The 17976-nt window shown below is 39.3% G+C and overlaps 1 protein-coding gene across 5 annotated transcripts in view; it reads right to left on the bottom strand.

Annotated features, from left to right (window-relative positions):
• The window catches only part of rc3h2 (ring finger and CCCH-type domains 2), an 89627-nt gene that overhangs the window by 39599 nt on the left and 32052 nt on the right, over positions 1 to 17976 (bottom strand). For all 5 annotated transcript variants that reach the window (XM_062057144.1, XM_062057145.1, XM_062057148.1 and 2 more), the window contains 3 exons: positions 6213 to 6388; positions 1112 to 1312; positions 895 to 1027 (listed from right to left, as the gene is read on the bottom strand). In XM_062057144.1, coding sequence (XP_061913128.1) covers positions 895 to 1027; positions 1112 to 1312; positions 6213 to 6388 — 510 coding nt within the window. The remainder of the gene's footprint in view (positions 1 to 894; positions 1028 to 1111; positions 1313 to 6212; positions 6389 to 17976) is intronic.

Here is a 17976-nt window from a genome sequence, read left to right as displayed (position 1 = left end):
AGTTAAAAACAGCAGAACACTTCTGTCATGTAACGGGTCTTTCATTACCGTTTTTTGCTGTAGGTTCTTAAAAAAAGCAGAGCCTGACTGTTAAGTAGACTAGTGTTTTTTATCCTGCATGGTAGTCCTGTCACACAGACAATCTTTGACTACCATTTGTTTGTAGCAGGTGCTCAAAAACAGCAGCGCACTTCTGTCATGTAAAGGCTCTTTCACTACCGTTTTTTTCTGTAGTTTCTAATAAACAGCACAGAGGTCACATAGATCACATAGAGGATCTTTGACTAACATTTTCCAACCAGGTCCTCAAGAACAGCAGGGCACTTGAATCATAAAAAGGATATTTTACTACCGTTTTTGTTGTAGTTTCTAAAAAAACAGCAGAGAGGTCCTGTCACACAGAGGATCTTTGACTAACATTTTCCAAGGATCTTGGACTAACATTTTCCGAGGATCTTTGACTAACATTTTCTGACCAGGACCTCAAAATAGCAGGGCACTTAAATCATAAAAATTATTTTTTTACTACCGTTTTTGTTGTAGTTTCTAAAAAAACAGCAGAGAGGTCCTGTCACACAGAGGATCTTTGACTAACATTTTCCGACCAGCTCCTCAAAAACAGCAGGGCACTTAAATCATAAAAATGATCTTTTACTACTGTTTTTGCTGTAGTTTCTTAAAAACACAAGAGCTTCGCTGGATCTTTGGTGAGAATTTAAAAAAAAGATCCTTTAAAAAAAGCAGAGTGGTCCTATTACACAGAGGATCTTTGACTACCTTTCTATGCAGCGGGTCCTGAAAAACAGCAGAGCTGTCCTGCTGCATAGAGGATCTTTGACTGGTGATTTCTAAGTAAGCCCTGACTCTATTAGTGCCGTTAAACTAAGTACGCACCAGGATTGTGGTCCACGTTGGCCAGCAGTTCCAGGTGAGGTCTCAGGCTGGTCAGGTTTGCAGGGTCTCCTGTCCTCTGCAGGACGATGGTCAGCTCTTGGACGCTCTTCGCAAAGGACTCGGGAGACTGCAGCTACACGAGGAAGCGCGGGAGTTGCCTTTAGAGAACCACGAAACTCGTCCCGATGTTTGGAGTGTAAAGAAGTGCAAAGCAGACCTTGTCGATGATGGACTGCATGTGGGACTTGTGGACCAGGTCCCCGTAGAGTAGAGAGGACCACTGCTCCGGAGAAATGCGGAGGCCGGCCTCCATGGCGATGTGGACGATCTGGGCGTCGTGCTCTCGGCGCAGAGCCTCGTACGCACGGAACTCCTCCTTCAGCTGCATGAGCGACGAGTCCTCGTCCCGTTTGGTCACCTGAGAGACAGCCGTCCTCAAAACGTAAGTGCCGACTCATAGCCCTGACATGCTAGCATTAGCGGCTAGCATTAGCCACTAGCATTAGCGGCTAGCGTTAGCTGGCAGTTGGTTGGAAAAGGTAGTGTTTTACAATTGATTAGACACTGGTCAACTTCAAAAATGAGAGTCGTTGTTTTGACTTCAACAAATGTACTATGAACTGCTGTGAAGGAACGTGTTCTTTTAACTAAATATTTACTGTAACGCGTTTACAAACTGAATGCTACATCACATTGTATACCATAGTCCTCGGGGATTAATAAAGTACTTCTGATTCTGATAGCTGACGTCAATGCTGCGCTTGTTTGGACAGCGGAGTCCTTGGGATGGTCAACAGCGCCTCTGCCGGTTGCTGTTGCTGAGTCACCCGAGGCGCCTGGGGATGATCCTCAGAAGCTTTTAGGGAGTCGGCCGAGTTCTCCAGTTGTTGATAGTACCGATCTGTCAGCGGAGCCAGAGATGATCTTCCTCCTCACCGCAGAGTCGACATTGATCGTCTTCACACTGTTCATCTGAGAGCTGGCCGGTGGCCGGACCGGTGGAATCTTTCTTTTGCAATGTGGACTCCTCCCCGGGGTTGGATTTGTGCCGTAAGAGGGTTAGAAGGCCAGGGTGGGTGGAAGGAGGGGCGATATTTACTGTAACGCTTTTACAAACTGAATGCTACGTCACATTGTATACCATAGTCCTCGGGGATTAATAAAGTACTTCTGATTCTGATAGCTGACGTCAATGCTGCGCTTGTTTGGACAGCGGAGTCCTTGGGATGGTCAACAGCGCCTCTGCCGGTTGCTGTTGCTGAGTCACCCGAGGCGCCTGGGGATGATCCTCAGAAGCTTTTAGGGAGTCGGCCGAGTTCTCCAGTTGTTGATAGTACCGATCTGTCAGCGGAGCCAGAGATGATCTTCCTCCTCACCGCAGAGTCGACATCGATCGTCTTCACACTGTTCATCTGAGAGCTGGCCGGTGGCCGGACCGGTGGAATCTTTCTTTTGCAATGTGGACTCCTCCCCGGGGTTGGATTTGTGCCGTAAGAGGGTTAGAAGGCCAGGGTGGGTGGAGGATGATCTTCCTCCTCACCGCAGAGTCGACATCGATCGTCTTCACACTGTTCATCTGAGAGCTGGCCGGTGGCCGGACCGGAAACAAATAAGGTCGGTGGCATCTTTCAAATAAGGTCGGTGGGATCTTTCTTTTGCAATGTGGACTCCTCCCCGGGGTTGTATTTGTGCCGTAAGAGGGTTAGAAGGCCAGGGTGGGTGGAAGGAGGGGCGAGGCAGTTCCTGCAGATGGTAGAGCTGTCCGGTTGGCTGTCGGTCTGCGGTAGAGACGAGCCAATCTGCAAGATCATTGCCAGCTGGGCCCAGGTGACTGGCAGCCGTTTTGAAGGTGGGGAGGCTGCAAGGGATGATTGGATTAAGAGGATGGAGGGGTGAAGCATTTAAGTTGAATCTTAAAACTCATTTGTATACTCTAGCCTTTGAATAGACCCCTTTTTAGAGCAGTTGATCTGCTGTCTCTTTTCTGCTCTGCCCCCCTCTCCTGCGTGGAAATGTTGTCAGGTGACCACGGATCAGCCTCCATGGATGAGGCGCAAGCAGTTCGAAGTCGGGACCAAAGGTGGACCACTCCTCTTTGCATCGGTTGGTGATGTCTCTGCGCTGCTGACTTATCTCCATTCAAGATGATCCCGTGCTGGTCTCCCAATGGACTGGACTTCCACATGAAGTCGGGACCCGGGGTGAGCACCCTTTATGCATCAGTCGGTGACGTCTCTGCGCCCCGACGTGTCTCTATGCAAGAGGATCCCCTGCTGGACCCACTGTGGACGGGACTCTCACACTATTAACTACATTTCACCGGTCGCCCAGGGGAGGATCTCCACATCTGCAGTCCCTTCCAAGGTTTCTCCTTGTTCCCATTGGGTTGAGTTGTATCTTGCCTTGATGTGGGACTTGAGCCCAGGATGTTGTTGTGGCTTTGAGACACTTGTGATGAAGGGCTATATAAATAAACTTTGATTGATTGTTACTGGGGTTGCCAAGGGTTTGGACCAAGGATTTGCAATCATTGATAATAGATCTCGAGGACCAATGGTTGCGCTGGTGTGGCCAAGAAATGGCGGTGGTCCGGGTAGATTTTTTTAGAGTGAAATGAGTTGCTAAAGGTCCCGGTTGAACAATCATACCAGTTCTTCCATTTTGCGTTGAGCCATCCATGTGGATGTAAAGGTCCATTGGGCCATTTAGGTCCATGGTCTCTTCAGCAGAAACAAGTTGTCGGGACCGGGGGTGTGTCCAGACTTGTTTTCAGTCAGATAAGATTGCCCGTCACCCGAATATATACGCGTCGGACGAATAAGATTGTCCGACAATAAGAGCAAGCCGGATAGGATTGTCCGCCTTTACAATATGAAGTATAAACGATAAAACATTGAATATTAAGAGTGTGTGAACCATACCTACCTTGTTTACCTCCCTGGTTCCCGAGTTTGGTAATCAATCTCCATCCATCCATCCGTTTTCTATCCATACCCCCATTGTGCGTCAAACGTGCCCAACCAAGTATGGAGAATGTCTTGCATATATTACCCATCAGGCCTAGCGAATGGGTAAATATAAACATAAATATAAAAGGTGAGGCGTCCTCAGACTCGTCAACTCAGTTTGAGATCAGACAAAAGGATCTTTGTCCTTTTGTTGTCAGAATCTGCCCTACGAGAATCATCACAGGACGCCATGTTGTCAATCTGCCCAGGTCAGCACTTTGTTCTTTGCTCTTTTGCTACATCACCCCTTCCTGCAGTAGTGATCCTGTCCAATACATGATCTTTGACTAGGGTTTTTGAAGTGGGTTCCTAAAACAGCAGAGTATTCCTGTTTGATAGAAGATCTTTGACAAGTGTTTTTGAAGTTTGTCACTAAACAGCATAGTGTTCCTGTTTAATAGAAGATCTTTGACAAGTGTTTTTGAAGTTTGTCACCAAACAGCATAGTGCTCCTGTTTAATAGAAGATCTTTGACAAGTGTTTTTGAAGTTTGTCACTAAACAGCATAGTGCTCCTGTTTAATAGAAGATCTTTGACAAGTGTTTTTGAAGTTTGTCACCAAACAGAATAGTGTTCCTGTTTAATAGAAGATCTTTGACAAGTGTTTTTGAAGTTTGTCACCAAACAGCATAGTGCTCCTGTTTAATAGAAGATCTTTGACAAGTGTTTTTGATGTTTGTCACTAAACAGCATAGTGCTCCTGTTTAAAAGAAGATCTCTGACTAGTGTTATTGAAGTTGGTGACAAAAAAAGAGCATAGTGCTCCTGCTTAATAGAAGATCTTTGACAAGTGTTTTTGAAGTTTGTCACCAAACAGCATAGTGCTCCTGTTTAATAGAAGATCTTTGACAAGTGTTTTTGAAGTTTGTCACTAAACAGCATAGTGCTCCTGTTTAATAGAAGATCTTTGACAGGTGTTTTTGAAGTTTGTCACTAAACAGCATAGTTCTCCTGTTTAATAGAAGATCTTTGACTAGTGTTATTGAAGTTTGTCACTAAACAGCATAGTGCTCCTGTTTAATAGAAGATCTTTGACAAGTGTTTTTGAAGTTTGTCACTAAACAGCATAGTGCTCCTGTTTAATAGAAGATCTTTGACAAGTGTTTTTGAAGTTTGTCACTAAACAGCATAGTGCTCCTGTTTAATAGAAGATCTTTGACAAGTGTTTTTGAAGTTGGTCACTAAACAGCATAGTGCTCCTGTTTAATAGAAGATCTTTGACAAGTGTTTTTGAAGTTTGTCACCCAACAGCATAGTGCTCCTGTTTAATAGAAGATCTTTGACAAGTGTTTTTGAAGTTGGTCACTAAACAGCATAGTGCTCCTGTTTAATAGAAGATCTTTGACAAGTGTTTTTGAAGTTTGTCACCCAACAGCATAGTGCTCCTGTTTAATAGAAGATCTTTGACTAGTGTTATTGAAGTTGGTGACAAAAAAGAGCATAGTACTCCTGTCTTATAGAATATATTTGACTACTGTTCTTTAAGTTGGTTCCTAAAAAGAGCACAGTGCTCTTGTTTTATAGATGGTCTTTGACTAGTGTTTTTGAATTGGTTACAAAACCAGCATAGTGCATCTGTTCAATAGAAGATCTTTGACTACATTTTAGAAGTTGGTAACAAAATACAGCATTGTGCTTCTGTTTAATAGAAGATCTTTGACTAGTGTTTTTGAAGTTGGTTCTTAAACACAGCATAGTGCTCCTGTTCTATAGAAGATCTTTGACTAGTGTTTTTGAAGTTGGTTACAAAAAAACAGCATCGTGCTTCTGTTCAATAGTAGATCTTTGACTGGTGTTTTTTTAATTGGTTACTAAAAACAGCATGGTGCATCTTTTCAATAGAAGATCTTTGACAAATGGTTTTGAAGTTGGTTCCTAAAAACAGCATAGTACTCCTGTTCTATAGAAGATCTTTGACTAGTGTTTCTGAAGTTGGTTACAAAGAACAGCATAGTGCATCTGTTCAATAGATGATCTTTGACTAGTGTTTTTGAAGTTGGTTCTTAAACACAGCATAGTGCTCCTGTTCAATAGAATATTTTTGACTGGAGTTTTTGATCAAAACAGCAAAGTACCTTGGTTCAATAGAAGATCTTTGATTAATGTTTTTAAAGTCGGGTCCTAAAAACAGCGACGTACTCCTGTTCTTTAGAGGATCTATGCCTAAAGTTTTTGATGTCTGATACTAAAAATATAGAAGAAGAAGAAGGCTGCCCCTGCAGCTATGAAAATACTACTAGTACTAGTACTAGTAGTAGTACTAGTACTAGTACTAGTACTAGTAGGTGTATAGTACTTGGCTGGAGGTACCTTGAAGCAGGAGGCCCTGTAGAGCAGCTGCACCAGGTGGCCCACGCTGGTCTTGGACGCCTGAGGGAAGCGACCTTCCAGCTTCTGGACCACAAACAGAACCAGAACCTTCCTGGACAACGCAGAGCCGTCCTCCAGAGACAACAGCACCAGCTTCAGGGCCTCCTCCTGCATGGCTGACAAACAATACACACACTTGTCAACTAGGTGACAAACAATACACACACATGTCAACTAAGTGACAAACAATACACACAAATGTCAAGTAGATGACAAACAATACACACACATGTCAACTAGGTGACAAACAATACACACACATGTCAACTAGCTGACAGACAATACACACACATGTCAACTAGCTGACAAACAATAGACACACATGTCAAGTAGGTGACAAATAATAGACACACATGTCATGTAGGTGACAAACAATACACACACATGTCAACTAGCTGACAGACAATACACACACATGTCAACTAGCTGACAAACAATAGACACACATGTCAAGTAGGTGACAAATAATAGACACACATGTCATGTAGGTGACAAACAATACACACACATGTCAACTAGCTGACAGACAATACACACACATGTCAACTAGCTGACAAACAATAGACACACATGTCAAGTAGGTGACAAATAATAGACACACATGTCATGTAGGTGACAAATAATAGACACACATGTCATGTAGGTGACAAACAATACACACACATGTCAACTAGGTGACAAACAATAGACACACATGTCAAGTAGGTGACAAATAATAGACACACATGTCATGTAGGTGACAAACAATACACACACATGTCAACTAGGTGACAAACAATAGACACACATGTCAAGTAGGTGACAAATAATAGACACACATGTCATGTAGGTGACAAACAATACACACACATGTCAACTAGGTGACAAACAATAGACACACATGTCAAGTAGGTGACAAATAATAGACACACATGTCATGTAGGTGACAAACAATAAACACATGTCAAGTAGGTGACAAACAATAGACACACATGTCAACTAGGTGACAAACAATAAACAAATGTCAAGTAGATGACAAACAATAGACACACATGTCAAGTAGGTGACAAACAATAGACACACATGTCAAGTAGGTGACAAACAATAAACACATGTCAAGTAGGTGACAAACAATAGACACACATGTCAAGTAGGTGACAAACAATAGACACACATGTCAAGTAGGTGACAAACAATAAACACATGTCAAGTAGGTGACAAACAATAGACACACATGTCAACTAGGTGACAAACAATAAACAAATGTCAAGTAGATGACAAACAATAGACACACATGTCAAGTAGGTGACAAACAATAAACACATGTCAAGTAGGTGACAAACAATAGACACACATGTCAAGTAGGTGACAAACAATAAACACATGTCAAGTAGGTGACAAACAATAGACACACATGTCAAGTAGATGAAGCTGAAGGCGTCCTCAGACTTTGACACTCGTTGTGATATCAAGATGAGAAGGAACTTCTCACTCAGAATCTGCCCTACGAGTGATCATCATAGGACACCAGGATCTTTGTTCCTAAAAACAGCAGGGCACTACTGTTCAATCCGTGATCCTTGACTGAAGTTGATGAAGTTTGTTCCTAAAAACAGCAGCAGTTCTCCTGTTAGAAATAATATTTTGCGAGTGTTTTAAAAGTTGGTTCCTAAAAACAGCAGAGTACTTTTGTTCTGCAGAAGATCTTTGACTGCTGTTTTTGAAGTGTGTTTCTTAAAACAGAAGAGTACTCTTGTTTTGTAGAAGATCTTTGGCTGGTGTTTTTAAAGTTTGTTACTAATAACAGCAAAGTGCCAATGTAAAAATGAGAATCTTCGATTGGGGTTTAGGAAGTTTGTTCATAAATTCAGCAGGGTGCTCTTGTTTAATAGAGAATCTTTGACAAAAATGTTTGATGTAGGTGCTATACAAGATCTTTGACTGCTGTTTTTGCTCTTGTTTAATAGAGAATCTTTGACTAGCATTTTCTAAGTTTGTTCCTAAAAACAGCAGTAGTGCTCCTATTCAATAGATGATCTTTGACTCGCATTTTTCATCTGTGCTCCTAAACTCTAAAGAGTACTCTTGTTCAATAGATGATCTTTGACTGTTGTTTTTTATGTCAGTCCTTAAAAACAGCAGAGTGCTCTTGTCCTATAGAGGATCTTTGTCTGGTGTTTTTGAAGTTTGTGCCTTAAAACATTAGAGTTCAATTGTTCTATAGAGGATCTTTGACTAGCGTTTGTAAAGTTTGTTTTTAAAGACAGCAGTGCTCCTGTTCTAGAAAGGACCTTTGACTAGCATTTTTAAGTTTGTTCCTAAAAACAGCAGTAATGCTCCTGTTCAATAGATGATCTTTGACTTGCATTTTTGATCTTTGTTCTTAAATTCTAAAGAGTGCTCTTGTCATAAAGTGGATCTTTGTCCGGTGTTTTTGAAGTTTGTTACTAAAAAAATCAGAGTTCTCTGGTTCCATACAGGATCTTTGACTAGCGTTTGTGAAGTTTGTTCTTAAAAATGGCGGTGCTCCTCCTCTATAAAGGATCTTTGACTAGCGTTTGTGAAGTTTGTTCTTAAAAACAGCAGTGTTCCTGTACTATAAAGGATCTTTGACTAGTGTTTGTGAAGTTTGTTGTTAAAAACAGCAGTGCTCATGTTCTATAAAGGATCTTTGACTAGCGTTTGTGAAGTTGGTTCTTAAAAACAGCAGTGTTCCTGTGCTATAAAGGATCTTTGACTAGTGTTTGTGAAGTTTGTTCTTAAAAACAGCAGTGTTCCTGTGCTATAAAGGATCTTTGACTAGCGTTTGTGAAGTTTGTTCTTAAAAACAGCAGTGTTCCTGTGCTATAAAGGATCTTTGACTAGCGTTTGTGAAGTTTGTTGTCAAAAACAGCAGTGTTCCCATGCTATAAAGGATCTTTGACTAGCGTTTGTGAAGTTTGTTCTTAAAAACAGCAGTGTTCCTGTGCTATAGAGGATCTTTGACTAGCGTTTGTGAAGTTTGTTCTTAAAAACAGCAGTGTTCCTGTGCTATAAAGGATCTTTGACTAGCGTTTGTGAAGTTTGTTGTCAAAAACAGCAGTGTTCCTGTACTATAAAGGATATTTGACTAGTGTTTGTGAAGTTTGTTGTTAAAAACAGCAGTGTTCCTGTGCTATAAAGGATCTTTGACTAGTATTTGTAAAGTTTGTTGTTAAAAACAGCAGTGTTCCCGTGCTATAAAGGATCTTTGACTAGCGTTTGTGAAGTTTGTTGTTAAAAACAGCAGTGTTCCCGTACTATAAAGGATCTTTGACTAGCGTTTGTGAAGTTTGTTCTTAAAAACAGCAAAGTTCCTGTGCTATAAAGGATATTTGACTAGTGTTTGTGAAGTTTGTTGTTAAAAACAGCAGTGTTCCTGTGCTATAAAGGATCTTTGACTAGTATTTGTAAAGTTTGTTGTTAAAAACAGCAGTGTTCCCGTGCTATAAAGGATCTTTGACTAGCGTTTGTGAAGTTTGTTGTTAAAAACAGCAGTGTTCCCGTACTATAAAGGATCTTTGACTAGCGTTTGTGAAGTTTGTTCTTAAAAACAGCAGTGTTCCTGTACTATAAAGGATCTTTGACTAGTGTTTGTGAAGTTTGTTGTTAAAAACAGCAGTGTTCCTGTGCTATAAAGGATCTTTGACTAGTATTTGTGAAGTTTGTTGTTAAAAACAGCAGTGTTCCCGTACTATAAAGGATCTTTGACTAGCGTTTGTGAAGTTTGTTGTTAAAAACAGCAGTGTTCCTGTGCTATAAAGGATCTTTGACTAGTATTTGTGAAGTTTGTTGTTAAAAACAGCAGTGTTCCCGTACTATAAAGGATCTTTGACTAGCGTTTGTGAAGTTTGTTGTTAAAAACAGCAGTGTTCCTGTGCTATAAAGGATCTTTGACTAGCGTTTGTGAAGTTTGTTCTTAAAAACAGCAGTGTTCCTGTGCTATAAAGGATCTTTGACTAGCGTTTGTGAAGTTTGTTCTTAAAAACAGCAGTGTTCCTGTGCTATAAAGGATCTTTGACTAGCGTTTGTGAAGTTTGTTCTTAAAAACAGCAGTGTTCCCGTGCTATAAAGGATCTTTGACTAGCGTTTGTGAAGTTTGTTGTTAAAAACAGCAGTGTTCCTGTGCTATAAAGGATCTTTGACTAGTATTTGTGAAGTTTGTTGTTAAAAACAGCAGTGTTCCCGTACTATAAAGGATCTTTGACTAGCGTTTGTGAAGTTTGTTCTTAAAAACAGCAGTGTTCCCGTACTATAAAGGATCTTTGACTAGCGTTTGTGAAGTTTGTTCTTAAAAACAGCAGTGTTCCTGTACTATAAAGGATCTTTGACTAGTGTTTGTGAAGTTTGTTCTTAAAAACAGCAGTGTTCCTGTGCTATAAAGGATCTTTGACTAGCGTTTGTGAAGTTTGTTCTTAAAAACAGCAGTGTTCCTGTGCTATAAAGGATCTTTGACTAGCGTTTGTGAAGTTTGTTCTTAAAAACAGCAGTGTTCCCGTGCTATAAAGGATCTTTGACTAGCGTTTGTGAAGTTTGTTGTTAAAAACATCAGTGTTCCTGTGCTATAAAGGATCTTTGACTAGTATTTGTGAAGTTTGTTGTTAAAAACAGCAGTGTTCCCGTACTATAAAGGATCTTTGACTAGCGTTTGTGAAGTTTGTTCTTAAAAACAGCAGTGTTCCCGTACTATAAAGGATCTTTGACTAGCGTTTGTGAAGTTTGTTCTTAAAAACAGCAGTGTTCCTGTACTATAAAGGATCTTTGACTAGTGTTTGTGAAGTTTGTTCTTAAAAACAGCAGTGTTCCTGTGCTATAAAGGATCTTTGACTAGCGTTTGTGAAGTTTGTTCTTAAAAACAGCAGTGTTCCTGTGCTATAAAGGATCTTTGACTAGCGTTTGTGAAGTTTGTTGTTAAAAACAGCAGTGTTCCTGTGCTATAAAGGATCTTTGACTAGCGTTTGTGAAGTTTGTTCTTAAAAACAGCAGTGTTCCTGTGCTATACAGGATCTTTGACTAGTATTTGTGAAGTTTGTTCTTAAAAACAGCAGTGTTCCCGTACTATAAAGGATCTTTGACTAGCGTTTGTGAAGTTTGTTCTTAAAAACAGCGTGTTCCCGTGCTATAAAGGATCTTTGACTAGCGTTTGTGAAGTTTGTTGTTAAAAACAGCAGTGTTCCCGTACTATAAAGGATCTTTGACTAGCGTTTGTGAAGTTTGTTCTTAAAAACAGCAGTGTGCCTGTACTATAAAGGATCTTTGACTAGCGTTTGTGAAGTTTGTTGTTAAAAACAGCAGTGTTCCTGTGCTATAAAGGATCTTTGACTAGCGTTTGTGAAGTTTGTTGTTAAAAACAGCAGTGTTCCTGTGCTATAAAGGATCTTTGACTAGTATTTGTGAAGTTTGTTGTTAAAAACAGCAGTGTTCCTGTGCTATAAAGGATCTTTGACTAGCGTTTGTGAAGTTTGTTGTTAAAAACAGCAGTGTTCCCGTGCTATAAAGGATCTTTGACTAGTATTTGTGACGTTTGTTGTTAAAAACAGCAGTGTTCCTGTGCTATAAAGGATCTTTGACTAGCGTTTGTGAAGTTTGTTGTTAAAAACAGCAGTGTTCCCGTGCTATAAAGGATCTTTGACTAGTATTTGTGACGTTTGTTGTTAAAAACAGCAGTGTTCCTGTGCTATAAAGGATCTTTGACTAGCGTTTGTGAAGTTTGTTGTTAAAAACAGCAGTGTTCCCGTGCTATAAAGGATCTTTGACTAGTATTTGTGACGTTTGTTGTTAAAAACAGCAGTGTTCCTGTGCTATAAAGGATCTTTGACTAGCGTTTGTGAAGTTTGTTCTTAAAAACAGCAGTGTTCCTGTGCTATAAAGGATCTTTGACTAGCGTTTGTGAAGTTTGTTGTTAAAAACAGCAGTGTTCCCGTGCTATAAAGGATCTTTGACTAGTATTTGTGACGTTTGTTGTTAAAAACAGCAGTGTTCCTGTGCTATAAAGGATCTTTGACTAGCGTTTGTGAAGTTTGTTGTTAAAAACAGCAGTGTTCCCGTGCTATAAAGGATCTTTGACTAGTATTTGTGACGTTTGTTGTTAAAAACAGCAGTGTTCCTGTGCTATAAAGGATCTTTGACTAGCGTTTGTGAAGTTTGTTCTTAAAAACAGCAGTGTTCCTGTGCTATAAAGGATCTTTGACTAGCATTTGTGAAGTTTGTTGTCAAAAACAGCAGTGTTCCCATGCTATAAAGGATCTTTGACTAGCGTTTGTGAAGTTTGTTGTTAAAAACAGCAGTGTTCCTGTGCTATAAAGGATCTTTGACTAGTATTTGTGAAGTTTGTTCTTAAAAACAGCAGTGCTCCCGTGCTATAAAGGATCTTTGACTAGCGTTTGTGAAGTTTGTTGTTAAAAACAGCAGTTTTCCCGTGCTATAAAGGATCTTTGACTAGTGTTTGTGAAGTTTGTTCTTAAAAACAGCAGTGTTCCTGTGCTATAAAGGATCTTTGACTAGCGTTTGTGAAGTTTGTTGTTAAAAACAGCAGTGTTCCTGTGCTATAAAGGATCTTTGACTAGCGTTTGTGAAGTTTGTTCTTAAAAACAGCAGTATTCCTGTGCTATAAAGGATCTTTGACTAGCGTTTGTGAAGTTTGTTCTTAAAAACAGCAGTGTTCCTGTACTATAAAGGATCTTTGACTAGCGTTTGTGAAGTTTGTTGTTAAAAACAGCAGTGTTCCTGTTCTCTAAGGGATCTTTGACTAGTGTTTGTGAAGTTTGTTGTTAAAAACAGCAGTGTTCCTGTTCTCTAAGGGATCTTTGACTGGTGTTTGTGAAGTTTGTTCTTAAAAACAGCAGTGTTCCTGTACTATAAAGGATCTTTGACTAGCGTTTGTGAAGTTTGTTGTTAAAAACAGCAGTGTTCCCGTGCTATAAAGGATCTTTGACTAGCGTTTGTGAAGTTTGTTGTTAAAAACAGCAGTGTTCCCGTACTATAAAGGATCTTTGACTAGCGTTTGTGAAGTTTGTTCTTAAAAACAGCAGTGTTCCTGTGCTATAAAGGATATTTGACTAGTGTTTGTGAAGTTTGTTGTTAAAAACAGCAGTGTTCCTGTGCTATAAAGGATCTTTGACTAGTATTTGTAAAGTTTGTTGTTAAAAACAGCAGTGTTCCCGTGCTATAAAGGATCTTTGACTAGCGTTTGTGAAGTTTGTTGTTAAAAACAGCAGTGTTCCCGTACTATAAAGGATCTTTGACTAGCGTTTGTGAAGTTTGTTCTTAAAAACAGCAGTGTTCCTGTACTATAAAGGATCTTTGACTAGTGTTTGTGAAGTTTGTTGTTAAAAACAGCAGTGTTCCTGTGCTATAAAGGATCTTTGACTAGTATTTGTGAAGTTTGTTGTTAAAAACAGCAGTGTTCCCGTACTATAAAGGATCTTTGACTAGCGTTTGTGAAGTTTGTTGTTAAAAACAGCAGTGTTCCTGTGCTATAAAGGATCTTTGACTAGTATTTGTGAAGTTTGTTGTTAAAAACAGCAGTGTTCCCGTACTATAAAGGATCTTTGACTAGCGTTTGTGAAGTTTGTTGTTAAAAACAGCAGTGTTCCTGTGCTATAAAGGATCTTTGACTAGCGTTTGTGAAGTTTGTTCTTAAAAACAGCAGTGTTCCTGTGCTATAAAGGATCTTTGACTAGCGTTTGTGAAGTTTGTTCTTAAAAACAGCAGTGTTCCTGTGCTATAAAGGATCTTTGACTAGCGTTTGTGAAGTTTGTTCTTAAAAACAGCAGTGTTCCCGTGCTATAAAGGATCTTTGACTAGCGTTTGTGAAGTTTGTTGTTAAAAACAGCAGTGTTCCTGTGCTATAAAGGATCTTTGACTAGTATTTGTGAAGTTTGTTGTTAAAAACAGCAGTGTTCCCGTACTATAAAGGATCTTTGACTAGCGTTTGTGAAGTTTGTTCTTAAAAACAGCAGTGTTCCTGTACTATAAAGGATCTTTGACTAGTGTTTGTGAAGTTTGTTCTTAAAAACAGCAGTGTTCCTGTGCTATAAAGGATCTTTGACTAGCGTTTGTGAAGTTTGTTCTTAAAAACAGCAGTGTTCCTGTGCTATAAAGGATCTTTGACTAGCGTTTGTGAAGTTTGTTCTTAAAAACAGCAGTGTTCCCGTGCTATAAAGGATCTTTGACTAGCGTTTGTGAAGTTTGTTGTTAAAAACATCAGTGTTCCTGTGCTATAAAGGATCTTTGACTAGTATTTGTGAAGTTTGTTGTTAAAAACAGCAGTGTTCCCGTACTATAAAGGATCTTTGACTAGCGTTTGTGAAGTTTGTTCTTAAAAACAGCAGTGTTCCTGTACTATAAAGGATCTTTGACTAGTGTTTGTGAAGTTTGTTCTTAAAAACAGCAGTGTTCCTGTGCTATAAAGGATCTTTGACTAGCGTTTGTGAAGTTTGTTCTTAAAAACAGCAGTGTTCCTGTGCTATAAAGGATCTTTGACTAGCGTTTGTGAAGTTTGTTCTTAAAAACAGCAGTGTTCCCGTGCTATAAAGGATCTTTGACTAGCGTTTGTGAAGTTTGTTGTTAAAAACATCAGTGTTCCTGTGCTATAAAGGATCTTTGACTAGTATTTGTGAAGTTTGTTGTTAAAAACAGCAGTGTTCCCGTACTATAAAGGATCTTTGACTAGCGTTTGTGAAGTTTGTTCTTAAAAACAGCAGTGTTCCCGTACTATAAAGGATCTTTGACTAGCGTTTGTGAAGTTTGTTCTTAAAAACAGCAGTGTTCCTGTACTATAAAGGATCTTTGACTAGTGTTTGTGAAGTTTGTTCTTAAAAACAGCAGTGTTCCTGTGCTATAAAGGATCTTTGACTAGCGTTTGTGAAGTTTGTTCTTAAAAACAGCAGTGTTCCTGTGCTATAAAGGATCTTTGACTAGCGTTTGTGAAGTTTGTTGTTAAAAACAGCAGTGTTCCTGTGCTATAAAGGATCTTTGACTAGCGTTTGTGAAGTTTGTTCTTAAAAACAGCAGTGTTCCTGTGCTATACAGGATCTTTGACTAGTATTTGTGAAGTTTGTTCTTAAAAACAGCAGTGTTCCCGTACTATAAAGGATCTTTGACTAGCGTTTGTGAAGTTTGTTCTTAAAAACAGCGTGTTCCCGTGCTATAAAGGATCTTTGACTAGCGTTTGTGAAGTTTGTTGTTAAAAACAGCAGTGTTCCCGTACTATAAAGGATCTTTGACTAGCGTTTGTGAAGTTTGTTCTTAAAAACAGCAGTGTGCCTGTACTATAAAGGATCTTTGACTAGCGTTTGTGAAGTTTGTTGTTAAAAACAGCAGTGTTCCTGTGCTATAAAGGATCTTTGACTAGCGTTTGTGAAGTTTGTTGTTAAAAACAGCAGTGTTCCTGTGCTATAAAGGATCTTTGACTAGTATTTGTGAAGTTTGTTGTTAAAAACAGCAGTGTTCCTGTGCTATAAAGGATCTTTGACTAGCGTTTGTGAAGTTTGTTGTTAAAAACAGCAGTGTTCCCGTGCTATAAAGGATCTTTGACTAGTATTTGTGACGTTTGTTGTTAAAAACAGCAGTGTTCCTGTGCTATAAAGGATCTTTGACTAGCGTTTGTGAAGTTTGTTGTTAAAAACAGCAGTGTTCCCGTGCTATAAAGGATCTTTGACTAGTATTTGTGACGTTTGTTGTTAAAAACAGCAGTGTTCCTGTGCTATAAAGGATCTTTGACTAGCGTTTGTGAAGTTTGTTGTTAAAAACAGCAGTGTTCCCGTGCTATAAAGGATCTTTGACTAGTATTTGTGACGTTTGTTGTTAAAAACAGCAGTGTTCCTGTGCTATAAAGGATCTTTGACTAGCGTTTGTGAAGTTTGTTCTTAAAAACAGCAGTGTTCCTGTGCTATAAAGGATCTTTGACTAGCGTTTGTGAAGTTTGTTGTTAAAAACAGCAGTGTTCCCGTGCTATAAAGGATCTTTGACTAGTATTTGTGACGTTTGTTGTTAAAAACAGCAGTGTTCCTGTGCTATAAAGGATCTTTGACTAGCGTTTGTGAAGTTTGTTGTTAAAAACAGCAGTGTTCCCGTGCTATAAAGGATCTTTGACTAGTATTTGTGACGTTTGTTGTTAAAAACAGCAGTGTTCCTGTGCTATAAAGGATCTTTGACTAGCGTTTGTGAAGTTTGTTCTTAAAAACAGCAGTGTTCCTGTGCTATAAAGGATCTTTGACTAGCATTTGTGAAGTTTGTTGTCAAAAACAGCAGTGTTCCCATGCTATAAAGGATCTTTGACTAGCGTTTGTGAAGTTTGTTGTTAAAAACAGCAGTGTTCCTGTGCTATAAAGGATCTTTGACTAGTATTTGTGAAGTTTGTTCTTAAAAACAGCAGTGCTCCCGTGCTATAAAGGATCTTTGACTAGCGTTTGTGAAGTTTGTTGTTAAAAACAGCAGTTTTCCCGTGCTATAAAGGATCTTTGACTAGTGTTTGTGAAGTTTGTTCTTAAAAACAGCAGTGTTCCTGTGCTATAAAGGATCTTTGACTAGCGTTTGTGAAGTTTGTTGTTAAAAACAGCAGTGTTCCTGTGCTATAAAGGATCTTTGACTAGCGTTTGTGAAGTTTGTTCTTAAAAACAGCAGTATTCCTGTGCTATAAAGGATCTTTGACTAGCGTTTGTGAAGTTTGTTCTTAAAAACAGCAGTGTTCCTGTACTATAAAGGATCTTTGACTAGCGTTTGTGAAGTTTGTTGTTAAAAACAGCAGTGTTCCTGTTCTCTAAGGGATCTTTGACTAGTGTTTGTGAAGTTTGTTGTTAAAAACAGCAGTGTTCCTGTTCTCTAAGGGATCTTTGACTGGTGTTTGTGAAGTTTGTTCTTAAAAACAGCAGTGTTCCTGTACTATAAAGGATCTTTGACTAGCGTTTGTGAAGTTTGTTGTTAAAAACAGCAGTGTTCCCGTGCTATAAAGGATCTTTGACTAGCGTTTGTGAAGTTTGTTGTTAAAAACAGCAGTGTTCCCGTACTATAAAGGATCTTTGACTAGCGTTTGTGAAGTTTGTTCTTAAAAACAGCAGTGTTCCTGTGCTATAAAGGATATTTGACTAGTGTTTGTGAAGTTTGTTGTTAAAAACAGCAGTGTTCCTGTGCTATAAAGGATCTTTGACTAGTATTTGTAAAGTTTGTTGTTAAAAACAGCAGTGTTCCCGTGCTATAAAGGATCTTTGACTAGCGTTTGTGAAGTTTGTTGTTAAAAACAGCAGTGTTCCCGTACTATAAAGGATCTTTGACTAGCGTTTGTGAAGTTTGTTCTTAAAAACAGCAGTGTTCCTGTACTATAAAGGATCTTTGACTAGTGTTTGTGAAGTTTGTTGTTAAAAACAGCAGTGTTCCTGTGCTATAAAGGATCTTTGACTAGTATTTGTGAAGTTTGTTGTTAAAAACAGCAGTGTTCCCGTACTATAAAGGATCTTTGACTAGCGTTTGTGAAGTTTGTTGTTAAAAACAGCAGTGTTCCTGTGCTATAAAGGATCTTTGACTAGTATTTGTGAAGTTTGTTGTTAAAAACAGCAGTGTTCCCGTACTATAAAGGATCTTTGACTAGCGTTTGTGAAGTTTGTTGTTAAAAACAGCAGTGTTCCTGTGCTATAAAGGATCTTTGACTAGCGTTTGTGAAGTTTGTTCTTAAAAACAGCAGTGTTCCTGTGCTATAAAGGATCTTTGA

Source organism: Entelurus aequoreus, linkage group LG08 (genome assembly GCF_033978785.1).
Source record: "Entelurus aequoreus isolate RoL-2023_Sb linkage group LG08, RoL_Eaeq_v1.1, whole genome shotgun sequence".
NCBI lineage: Eukaryota > Metazoa > Chordata > Actinopteri > Syngnathiformes > Syngnathidae > Entelurus > Entelurus aequoreus.
This window is presented reverse-complemented; position numbering and strand designations above follow the sequence as displayed.